Source organism: Hevea brasiliensis, chromosome 12, assembly GCF_030052815.1.
Source record: "Hevea brasiliensis isolate MT/VB/25A 57/8 chromosome 12, ASM3005281v1, whole genome shotgun sequence".
In the NCBI taxonomy this organism is placed as follows: Eukaryota; Viridiplantae; Streptophyta; class Magnoliopsida; order Malpighiales; family Euphorbiaceae; genus Hevea; species Hevea brasiliensis.
Genome location: NC_079504.1, coordinates 3,034,656 through 3,047,962, shown reverse-complemented (window position 1 = coordinate 3,047,962; position 13,307 = coordinate 3,034,656). Strand labels below are relative to the sequence as shown.

Sequence of the window (13,307 nt, the reverse complement as noted above, 5' to 3'; positions counted from 1 at the left end):
TATTAGGGTTTGAATTTTTTTTTTATTTGAGATTCTGTATTATTATGTTGTTATTATTTAAAAATAAAATTATTAAATGATATTAATATATGCATACGTGGTAAGTATTTTTATTCTCAGTTAGTATAGCAATTAAGTTCACCTATTCGACTTCAATAAATAAAAAAAAATTAAAAAAATTCAGCTTTTATGTAATTGATAGATAAATGTATTTACCTCAAATTTGATTAATAGAAATTTTAATTTCTTATAATTAATTTATAAGTAAGATTATTTTGATAGGATTGTTTAATTTTGATAAGCTTGGAGAACATTAATTCAACACAACTCATAAAAATTAGATTATTTTATGTATTTATTTCGTAGAAGAATGCAGTTTATATTTTCTATATTATTGTTGCAGACAAACCACTTGATATAATAAAATTATTTGACATAGGCTCACACATCATACCAAAATAAACAATATTTTTCTAAGCTATAATCAATGCATCTTGAATTATAGCTGCATCTGCACTGGAAATATATTAGTATTCCATATTATCCTAATGAAAAATTGCCATTAAGTAATCACCTTTCAAAAATCTAAATGAGGATGATGATGATGATGATTAGTGTGGTTAATAATTAAGCTAATCATAATTCAATTGACCTTTTCGTTAAATTTAAGGCTTTGAAACGAAGGAAATGATTAACAAAAATAGAAAAAGCGACATGAATTATGAAGAATGATTTGGAAAAAGACAAACCATGAATTGCAAAATGAGTACCTTTTAAGGGAAAAAAGAACATAGTGCGTAATGAGTAGCAATGGCATAAATGGAAATGTGGCAGGAAACTAGAAGTTGGCGGATGGGAGAGCAGAGCTGAGCGCAGAGGAGGAAAGGAAACCTTAGGCCATTGAATTCTAGAGAGAGAGAGAGAGAGAGAGAGAGCAAAGGAGGTGGAGAGAAGTCGGATAACAGTGAAGGGAGGGAAGATAGACTTAAAAAAGGGACCGGTTTTTGGAGATTTTTAAAACGGATGCCCGTATTTAGTGAGGAACCGGTTATTGCCGGTTAAGTTGCCCAGGTGTCAGGTTTGCTTCACCATTTTCGGTTTCGAAAGGGACTGGAATTGAAGCACAATTTCCATATTTGCCATTCGCTACTTCGATAGTGTATTTTAGAGCCAACTGCAAGCGTTTTATTATTAGGGTTTGAATTTTTTTTTTATTTGAGATTCTGTATTATTATGTTGTTATTATTTAAAAATAAAATTATTAAATGATATTAATATATGCATACGTGGTAAGTATTTTTATTCTCAGTTAGTATAGCAATTAAGTTCACCTATTCGACTTCAATAAATAAAAAAAAATTAAAAAAATTCAGCTTTTATGTAATTGATAGATAAATGTATTTACCTCAAATTTGATTAATAGAAATTTTAATTTCTTATAATTAATTTATAAGTAAGATTATTTTGATAGGATTGTTTAATTTTGATAAGCTTGGAGAACATTAATTCAACACAACTCATAAAAATTAGATTATTTTATGTATTTATTTCGTAGAAGAATGCAGTTTATATTTTCTATATTATTGTTGCAGACAAACCACTTGATATAATAAAATTATTTGACATAGGCTCACACATCATACCAAAATAAACAATATTTTTCTAAGCTATAATCAATGCATCTTGAATTATAGCTGCATCTGCACTGGAAATATATTAGTATTCCATATTATCCTAATGAAAAATTGCCATTAAGTAATCACCTTTCAAAAATCTAAATGAGGATGATGATGATGATGATTAGTGTGGTTAATAATTAAGCTAATCATAATTCAATTGACCTTTTCGTTAAATTTAAGGCTTTGAAACGAAGGAAATGATTAACAAAAATAGAAAAAGCGACATGAATTATGAAGAATGATTTGGAAAAAGACAAACCATGAATTGCAAAATGAGTACCTTTTAAGGGAAAAAAGAACATAGTGCGTAATGAGTAGCAATGGCATAAATGGAAATGTGGCAGGAAACTAGAAGTTGGCGGATGGGAGAGCAGAGCTGAGCGCAGAGGAGGAAAGGAAACCTTAGGCCATAAAGTGTCGCATTCAGTTGATAATACAAATGGTCTTCTTGGTGGAGAAATTCCATGCCGTTAAGAAAAGAATCCAAAGAGAGAACCTCCCCAGAAAAAAGGGTGGTGGGTGCAGGGATGGTAATGGATTGAATTTTTATGAGTATTTAATTTGATTGAATTCTAGTAAGATGAGTTTGAATATTATATAATCGAGGTAATTTACACAATACATCTCAAGCATGTGTAAAATAATATGATTAAAAAGGATTATCCGATGATTAAAATAAACAGATGATCACACAATTACATAATTGCACTGCTTAATTCGATATATTCTTAAAATTATTGAGACCCATGGATGGTTCAACTCTTGCCTAGATGCCTTGATAAAAATAGAATCTATAGTGCACAATTAAGATATTATTTATAAAAAAATGTATTTTTTTTTTTTTACTAAAAATAAAGGTTTCACAAGCTGAAATTATTGCATGTAGGCCCACCTCCAACTTGAAAATTCCTTCAAAAGGGATAAAGAGATAAATTTCTGCTTAAATTTTATTTATTATCAATTAAAAAACAATATATATATATATATATATATATATATATATATATATATATATATATATATATATATATATAAAAGATGCTTTAATTAAAAAAATGTGAAATAAAAATAATTTACTAAAATACTGTTTGCCAACAAAAATCAATTGCTTAGGCATTAAACAATAAAACACTAATTAAAAAAATATTTTTCACGGCATATATTCGAGTGAATTATTAAAGCTGCAAGAGCAAAAGTTTTGCTCTAAACAAGCTAGCTAATCTCGCATTTTTCAGAGTTATACTAATAAAAGTGACAAAAGTTATTTAAAGAAGCTAAGTACTAAAATTTGACAAAGGGAAAAAATGTATTGCTGGTGAAGTAATATTTTATAAAGCTTATATGTACAATTTAAAAAATAATTTTATGGCACAATAAAATTAGAGAAAGTTGGCCACTTCGCCATGTATAACAAACTATGGTAATTTTTTTATTCTTGTTTTAGCTAATTGTTGAGACCCCCACTTGGCCATGCAAGTACTATTATTGTGCCATGGCCATTTATACAGTGTTGTGCCGTGACAATTGCCTTGGAAAATATCAGCTAAGGTGGCTTTTTTCTCTTGTCCCTCACCTGCATAACGTGTCAGTTATGAAGTTTGTCTGCGTTTTATAGAGCAAAACGTTTTGCTCTGCAGCTTAATATCCACACGTACGCCATGAAAATTGCTTTTTCTAATTGGCTTTTACCATGAGCTGTATTCTTTACAAACATTATTTTGATAAATTATTTCAATTTTACATTATTTTGATAATTTTTTTTTTTACATTAATCTGATAATAACCCTATTAATTAGGTCTGCATATTAAACAAGAATAAAGGCATAAAGCACAACTAATCCCACTTCGTTCCTTCTATTTTTTTTTTTTATAGGATAATTTCATAATAAAATTAAGAAAACAGCATCAACTTTCTTAAAGCTGGACATTAATTAATATAAATGATATTTCTTCATTGGCTGGCGATGAATACAAGACTTGTATTCTTCCACTAATATTATTTCAATTTAAATAATTTTAAACGAATGGTGGTAAATAATCAATTATAATGTTATAACTATCATAAAATTCCTTTTTATTCCGTAAAGAACTATCACTTAAAAATGTTGAGAAATGAATGGTAGTAAATAATAAATTATAATGCTATAAATTCCTTAAAATTCCTTCTTATTCTATAAATTACGTGCATGCGTGTTGGTTCTCACAACAAAAACCTTAAACTATCTGCTACTGCCTTCGGATTTTTTTATCGTAAAAGGGTAAGTTAAAAATAAAAATTATAAAAAATGAGTGCGGTATGAAAAATTTATGAGATGAGGGTGAGAATAGTCAAGAGCCCTAAAAACGCTAGTCCCAGTAGCGTTTTAATGTCCAAAACGTTATCAATGATAGCGTTTTGTACAAATTAAAAAAAAAGCTAGACGCTACTATAAGTCCAGCTTTTATTTTAATTTTTTTAATATTTTAAATAAAATATAAATATTATTTTAATAAATAATATTATAATAATTAATATTATATATTATAATATTTTTATTATAAAAAAATATTTTTTAATTTAAAATTAAATTAAATTTTAATTAAATAAAAAAATAAAAATATAAAATATTATTATAATAAAAAAAATTAAAAAAATTAAATGAAAACCTGGACGCTACTGTCCAACTTCTTATTTAATTTTTAATTATTTAATTTTTACATTTTAAATAAAAATATAAATATTATTTTAATAAATAATAGTATAATAATTAAAATCATATATCATAATTTTTTATTATAAAAAATTATTTTTTAATTTAAAATTAAATTAAAAAATATAAAAAATTTGTAATGTAATTTAATTTTAAATTTAAATTTAATTTAATTTTTAATTGAAAAATAATTTTAATTTTTTATTTAATTAAAAATATTATTTTAATAAATAAAATTATAATATTTAATATTATACATTATAATATTTTTATTATTATAAAATATTATTTTTTAATTTAAAATTAAATTAAAATTTAATAAAATAAAAAATAAATAAAAATAAATAAAAATTTTAAGAAAAATTGGACGCTACTATAAGTAGCGTCCAGTTTTTCTTTTAATTATTTTATTTTATATTTTAAATAAAATATAAATATTATTTTAATAAATAGAATTATAATATTTAATAATATATATTATAATATTTTTATTATAAATATTATTTTTTAATTTAAAATTAAATTAAAATTTAATAAAATAAAAAATAAAAAAATATTTCTTTAATTAAAAATTAAAAATTTAATTAAAATATAAAATAAAATAATTAAAAATTTAAAAAAAAAATTGGACACGTCCAATTTTTCTTAAATTTTTTAATTATTATTTTTTTTATTTTATTAAATTTTAATTTAATTTTAAATTAAAAAATAATATTTATAATAAAAATATTATAATATATATTATTAAATATTATAATTTTATTTATTAAAATAATATTTATATTTTATTTAAAATATAAAATAAAATAATTAAAAATTAAAAAAAAATGGACACGACTAATTTTTCTTAAGCTTTTTATTTATTTTTATTTATTTTTTATTTTATTAAATTTTAATTTAATTTTAAATTAAAAAAAAATATTTTATAATAATAAAAATATTATAATGTATAATATTAAATATTATGATTTTATTTATTAAAATAATATTTTTAATTAAATAAAAAATTAAAATTATTTTTTAATTAAAAATTAAATTAAATTAAAAATTAAAATTAAATTACATTACAAATTTTTTATATTTTTTTAATTTAATTTTAAATTGAAAAATAATTTTTTATAATAAAAAATTATAATATATGATTTTAATTATTATATTATTATTTATTAAAATAATATTTATATTTTTATTTAAAATGTAAAAATTAAATAATTAAAAATTAAATAAGAAGATGGACGCTACTTATAGTAGTGTCTAGGTTTTCATTTAATTTTTTTAATTTTTTTTATTATAATAATATTTTATATTTTTAATTTTTTATTTAATTAAAATTTAATTTAATTTTAAATAAAAAATAATTTTTTATAATAAAATTATTATAATATATAATATTAATTATTATAATATTATTTATTAAAATAATATTTATATTTTATTTAAAATATTAAAAAAATTAAAGTAACGTCCAGTTTTTTTTTTTATTTTTTTTTAATTTACACAAAACGCTATCATTGATAGCGTTTTGAACATTAAAATACTACTTACACTAACATTTTTAGAGCTCTTAACTTTTGTTATCCGTAAATTTTTCATACCACACCCATTTTTTGTAATTTTTATTTTTAACTTATCCTGTACGGTAAAAAAACCCACTGCCTTCAATTAACATCTGCCTCCTCCTCCTCCTTCTTCTTCTTAGAAAAACACACACATCAAAGAAGCGATGATGGTAGCTGAAACCACAAAGCCGCACGTCTCTTTGCTGCCAAGCCCAGGCTTGGGCCACATCATCCCTCTCTTCGAGCTCGCTAAGCGACTAGTCATCCACCATGACTTCCATGTGAGCTTCCTTGTCATCACCACCAACGAAGCCTCTGCGGCCCAGGAACAGCTCCTCCGATCACCAACTCTCCCTTCTGGCCTTGACATCGTCGAGCTTCCTCCGGTTGATGTTTTTGCCATTACCACCGATGATACGCTGGTTCTTACTCGCATATGTGTCATTGTAGAAGAGAGTCTCAAGTCTCTGAAATCTGTCCTCGTAGAGTTAGGCAACCCAAAAGCACTTGTCATTGATTTGTTCTGCACCCAAGCTTTCGAGGTCTGCGGTGAATTATCAATCCCAGTTTACTCGTTCTGTACTGCATCCACCGCTTTGCTTACCCTTTCTCTTTATCTTCCTACTCTTGACCGTGAAGTGGATGGTGAGTTCGTTGATCTCCCAGAACCGATTAAGGTTCCTGGTTGTATCCCGATTCGAACTGAAGACCTGCTGGACCAAATTAAGAACCGGAAAATCGATGAATATAAATGGTATTTACTTCATGTGAGCCGATTGCCTTTGGCAGCTGGGATACTTCTTAACTCGTGGGAGGATCTCGAACCAGTTGGCCTTAAAGCTGTAAGAGAGAATTCATTCTTCAAACAAATACCCACACCACGTGTTCACCCAGTAGGACCACTGATCAAACAAGAAGAAACAACAACTGCTGCTGCCTCGAATATAGAATGCCTTGCATGGCTAGACAAGCAACCGCCTGGCTCTGTTCTCTTTGTAGCTCTCGGCAGCGGTGGCACCTTGACAGCTGAGCAACTCACTGAACTAGCATGGGGGCTGGAACTGAGCCAGCAGCGGTTCATCCTGGTTGTCCTTTCACCAACAAATAGTAGTGCCTCTGCTACATTTTTCAACGTGGGAAGTGACGTTAACGATCCAAAGGCTTATCTACCAGAAGGATTCTTTGAGAGGATTGAAGAAAGGGGACTGGTGGTTCCATCATGGGCTCCACAGGGGTTAGTGCTTAAACACCCATCAACCGGAGCATTTCTATCTCACTGCGGGTGGAACTCAACATTGGAGAGCGTAACTTATGGTGTACCAATGATTGCCTGGCCGCTCTACGCAGAGCAGAGAATCAACGCCACAATATTAGCAGAGGAAGTTGGGGTGGCGATCAAGCCAGCCGTGGGAGAGGGGAAGACGACGGTAGGACGTAAAGAGATAGAGAGAGTTGTAAAACTGGTGATAGAAGGCGAGGAAGGGAAGTTGATGAGAACAAGGGCTTTAAAGCTACAGGAAAGTGCTGCTAAAGCTTTGGATATTTGTGGGTCGTCTCATGATTCTCTTGCTCGTGTGGCCAAGGAATGGAAGGCTTAGCCCGAAACATTGGTGAATAAATTTCCATGATATTTCATTCTCCATTGTCAGAATTCTGTGTGTTCTCTGTAACAAGGAGATATGTTACGCTTTTCTATCAATAAATAAACATCAGCTTTAAGTTAATTAAATCTCACAAGTCTTGAGCCTGAGGACATTATGAACTCCACAAATAAAAGTAAAACTATAGACAAAGTACTTTGCTAGATTCACAATACATTTCTCCTTATTTTCGGAGATGAGCAATTATAATATACATTTAAACTAATGATTTTTATTTATATAATTGTAAATGAATTATTTTAATTAATAAAAATCTTATATATAAAGATATAGAGAATAATATTATTTAATATTTTCAACTGTACTAATGTCACGACCCAAAATTCTGAATGGTGACCGGCGCATAATTTAAATATTCTTAAATCATGCAAACCTTATCAGAGTATCTTGGATGGATATATTGTCACTTACTAATCACAAAAATAGACAAAATCCAAATAAATAAAATGCTGAATAAATATCATAAATATCCCATAGGTAAACTGCGGAGTCTCTACAGATTTAAATAAAAACTTAAACTGTTCAATAAATTAAACTAATTATTAGTCCGAGAAAACATGAATTCGGACATACCGTGAGAACAAATCAAAGTTGTCCCTCTCCAGAAAATGGACTGAATATTTGGATCAGCTGCAGAATTCTAATGATCTGAAACAGATAACAGACAGAGAAAACGTGATTTGAGCTAGATGCTCAGTGAATGATAATTATAGCACACAATGGAATAGGAACAGACAGACGCTTGATTAATTTCACAATAAATTTTCTATTCAATAAAATCATGCTCATGCTGTCAATATCATTAATAAAATAACTTCATAAAACATATATATAAAAGAAATTCATTCAATAAAAATTTTATTGTACAGTGCACCAGGGTGATAATACCCCACATCACCAAAGGCCAGATGGTAAGCGCGCTACCAGATATTAGATACCTTCCTCCTCCTTCACAGATATCAATGCATATGACACTAATGCAAACCATAAACTGCAATGATGCATGACTCGACAATGCAACCTAATACCGTGATAGTCCACACGGCGGGGCCAGATAATAGAAACAAATACTGGGCATAGGTACCAATTCAAAATAGAAAATCAATTTGTACAAATCAATCAAAATCAATAAAAAATTTTAGATAGCAAATAATAACTGATAGTGCAATTCCAATAGTGTATTTCAATAGTTTCAGAGAGTCAATAAAATCAAATCAATCTCAAATCAATTCAGTATAACCCATCGATAAATTTTATAGTCAAATATCAATCAATATAAATACATTAAAGGCCTGTTCCCAGAATTTTAATGGGTATAATGCAGAGATAGTTGACAAAATTAATTATTTAATCAAAATCGAATAAAATTCAATAATAAAATAAAACTCTATAAAATCACATATAAAATAATTGTTAAAATATTGATTTAAAATTTCATTTAATAACAAACTTAATGCTAAGAAATTTTAAAAGGGACTAAAACAGTGCCATGTACTATAATTACCACTCACCTGGAATCTCCAAAATAATAGCTAGATTCAATAAAAGAGAGATAATTTTAACTGACATAATGAATATTTGAATCTCCTATATATCCAAAATATAAAAGAAAAATATTAAATAATAATAAAATAAAATAATTTTAATATATATATATATATATATAAATATATGTTGGGTGGGACGAATTCAGTGAACAGGGGGACGAATTCGGTGGACAGACGTGGATGAAACAGGGGGACGAAGGTTTATATATATATATATATATATATATATATATATATATATATATATATATATATATATATATATATATATATATATATATAAATAAAATAGAAATTGAAGGTTATTATCTCACAGTAATCATAATCAACCCAATTCAATACCAATTATCAAAGAAAAAAAATAATAAATTTATAGAGTAGTTATAACAAATCGAGAAAAGAAAATAAAATCAAATTCACCCATTATTGAATGAAGAATGAGAATTTTTATCTTGAAAACAGAATCGAATGTGATGAATAGAGAATAAAAAAATTTAGGGATTCTCTACACACTTCAGATTATAAATAGTAAATTTATATATATATATATAATAATAATTTAAAAGATAATGAAAATACCCGTTGAGAGTATTTGATAGAAAAAAGAGGTGACAAATAGGTTTTGAGAGCAAAATTTAGCAGAAGAGATGATTAGGGTATATATATATATTTCAAGAGTTATATTAGGTGTAAAATGGGATAAGAGTTATTATTGCACTAAGTTGTTCAGGTTGCAGATATATATTTAATTTAAAAAATATTATATATATATATCTAAAAATAAATAAGCAGACCATCCAATAAAATATATATATATTTTTATAAATATATTAAATTATTGTTAACTAATTAAAATAAAATAATAAATATATATGAATTCTCACAACTAAATAATAAGTTTTGCTTCGCTTTCATATTTATAAGTTGTTTACTTTTAACTACTAATAAATAATAATATTATTTTGTAGACAAAATATATATAGTGATACTTACACATAAAATAAGTGAAATTTATATGTTTATATGTGAAATTCTTAATAAATGAGATATAGATAAAAAGTTTTCCATATATTTAATGATTATTTTTTTAAATATGAAAAATTGATATTCAGAAAATTATCATTACATTTAGAGCTTTTAAATATTAATTTGTTTACTAAATAAAATTTATGATATTAAGAATTTTATTCCTTTTTGTACTTGTTTAACTAATACACAATATCCAATTTCTTCAAAAAATTAAAAAATTAATATTAATATTGTGATGCTAACCTTGACTCAGTTTGCTTACATAGGGATGGAAATGGTTGAATATTTATGATTGTCTAATTTGATCGAATTTTAATAAAATAAATTTAAATAATATATAATTTAATTTGTAACACGTTCAGTTTGAAAAGTAATACTCATGGTGAGTTTAAATTTTATTATTATCTAAATCAATAATTAATTAATTATAAAATATATATTTTTTATAATAATATTTATATATATATAATTTTAAATAAATAAAATTTAAATATTTTATAAAATTATTAAAATTTTTAAATATAAACTAATAATAAAAATATTTTTATGTAAATTATTAATTAAAATATATAAAATAAAATGAATTTAAATACTGAAAATATTATTAAATTCGAATTGGGTAGGATAATTTTTATGCTACCCCATCTGCTGCTATTCTTAATACAGATTACTTGCCAAACGTGGGCTTGGGGCCCGTCAATGGGTTTACATATGGACTCAAGGTCGGTAACTTCAAGCCCAATATTTAAGTGGATTAAATGATTGCGTGTGGCACGCATAACAATGAAAAGCGGTACCGAAACAAACAAATCTTAATCGTCTTTCAGGAGCTCAACGCTGCCGTTTTCCAATCTACCCGGACGCGCGAATTACTTCTGTTTCTGTGGAATATCATCCAACGGCGTCGTCTCAGTTTTCTACGTTTCAATTAACAATTTTCTCGCTCGCACGCCAGGCACCAGCCAGTTCTCTCTCTCTAGGCAGCTGCTGCTCCATGGATTCCGAGACTTCAAGACAGATACCAGCGACCATTCCAGCACCAATCCCTAAAACCCTAGCGCGACCAAACCCAGCCAAAGACAGAGATTTCCTTAACCACCTCGAAGCTTACCTCGGTAAGCGAGACGGCGTGGACAAGCTCCTTAAGGTCTCACGCTACGCCTCCAAGATCATTTTGGCCTCCTCAGCTCTTCCCGAATCCCTAATTTTAACTCAGCGGCTAAAGAGCTTTGACTCTAGCATAGGACTCAGTCGCAAAGCTTTTCGACTCGGGAAATTTGTTCAGGACCTCAACGCTCTTAGAAACTCTCATTTCCATTCTAAACAAGAAATTCTCCTCTCCATCATTGCTTACGGAGGCGAAGGCTTCTATTATTTTATTGAACAGTTTGTTTGGCTGGCTAAAGCAGGCTTGATCGATACCAAACACTTGAAAAATTTGGGAAAAATCAGTGCCTGGTTCGAGTTTATTGGATACATGGGTAGTATTTCTCTCAAATTTAGAGATTTGAAGAAATTAATTGAAGATGAAGTCTGTTTGGAATCAACTATTGAGGTTGCATTTCTGAGAGGAAATGGGAATCAAGTGGAGGAGGGGAAGATGAGAAAGCTGAGAGAGAAGAAGTTGATGAAGAAACTTTCAATTGTGCAGGATTTTGCTGATGGGTTAATGGCGTTAGCAGATATTCGAGACGGGAAGGGGCGGCTCTCGGCGCCGTTCTTGGTGTCATTAGCAGGACTTGTATCTGCCTTGATTAGTACTCACAAGAACTGGGTCTCTTGCTGAGTTTGGCATCGTTTCAAAAAGTACGATTGTTGAGGAATTAGGATTCTTTTACAAATATATAAATTGTGAATTTAAGGTTTATTATTGGCAGAAAAATATTGGAAAGCAATTATGTTATTTTATAGCCGCAAAACTGAGACAAAAGAAAGGGTGTGAAAACTCTTTTGCTGCTGGGGTAGGACACAAAATACAGCCTCCTCTGAAGCCCAGGGACTCTCTTGTGTCTGAGCTTCGCTCTTTTTCATAATAATAAAATCGTACACTGACGGAGGATCAATATGAATTCATGTTTAATATTTATGTGACATGTCTGAATAGGGACGTAATAGTTTTAGGATTTTTTTCCCTCAAGAAATCCATAGTGCAAGGGATATTTGTATAAGCCATTAGCAAATCTTTATTGAAGATAAAGTTATGGCTCATTGGAACTTGCTTGGATCCTTGATGCCTGTCCTATATCATTGTTCTGTTCTGTCATCCTTACATTTAATAGATTTTGAGCTGAATACCTTTTATCTTAATCTAGCTTAATAGTGGTAGATTACTTGGTCATTATTTGATTTTGAACTAGTATATTTGTGTTTGTGTTATCTGCTTGATTCTTTGAATCTGGTATTTGAAGATAGGATGGGAAGGATTGAACGTCCTATATAATCCACACAATCATCATCATCTTTTTCTTCTTCTGTTTTGGATTTCTGATGGGTATACTCCTTTTCTGCACTTCTATAAAATTGTTATTAACATAAGAAAAGTTTCTGCTGTGTTGAGAATTTTATCATGGAAACACAGAAAATGGCAGTCGAAACTCGCGAGGCTTGAATTAATAGAGCAGAACTGACTTATGGGCTAGAATTTTGGCAGTCAAATGGGAAGCTTCTGTTAGCTATGTATTAGCTTTTATTTCATTTTGGAAAATTGGTATGGAAGTGAAGGTCTTCAAGTTGCCATTTGATCAAATACTTGTGTCACAGTGAAGAAACTTAAGGTTTAGTACCTTTCACAGTTTAGTTGTTTGGAGCCAATTGGTCCCAAATGAAGGCCAAGAGGCCCAAGACTGTGGATTCAGCATAGCGTATATTGGCCTTAGTTTCTATGGCTCATTTAAGATGAAAATCAATGTAGTTCTGGTCTCCCATATTTCTTCCAATTTAGCAACTTTTGAATCTCTGATTTTTGAAGGCGCAAATTGAACAAATGCATATGCACTGGAGGTGCCTTAGAAAAGTACCTGCCTTTTGTTTGGTTCATCTGGACGCACAATGAACACAAACAGTCACCATTTTTACGTCCTATACCAATAGCTTTCGACAACGGAAATAAGTTTTGTTTATTTCATGGTTGCTTGAATACTGT

At 28.5% G+C, this 13,307-nt stretch overlaps 2 protein-coding genes across 2 annotated transcripts; both read left to right on the top strand.

The window, feature by feature from the left end:
- The first annotated feature begins 6,092 nt into the window (after window positions 1–6,092).
- Window positions 6,093–7,657, top strand: LOC110655900 (anthocyanidin 3-O-glucosyltransferase 5-like). The gene has a single exon (XM_058130835.1). It carries the CDS (start codon window positions 6,093–6,095, stop codon window positions 7,524–7,526), a length of 1,434 nt encoding a protein of 477 aa, XP_057986818.1. The 3' UTR covers window positions 7,527–7,657.
- A 3,314-nt stretch (window positions 7,658–10,971) lies between these two features.
- On the top strand, window positions 10,972–12,472 carry LOC110655894 (peroxisomal membrane protein 11A-like). The gene has a single exon (XM_021812382.2). It carries the CDS (start codon window positions 11,160–11,162, stop codon window positions 11,949–11,951), a length of 792 nt encoding a protein of 263 aa, XP_021668074.2. The 5' UTR covers window positions 10,972–11,159; the 3' UTR covers window positions 11,952–12,472.
- Window positions 12,473–13,307: the final 835 nt, after the last annotated feature.

Coding starts and splice junctions, on each gene's coding strand:
- LOC110655900 (XM_058130835.1), top strand. CDS start 6,093: ATGATGGTAGCTGAAACCACAAAGCCGCACGTCTCTTTGCTGCCAAGC.
- LOC110655894 (XM_021812382.2), top strand. CDS start 11,160: ATGGATTCCGAGACTTCAAGACAGATACCAGCGACCATTCCAGCACCA.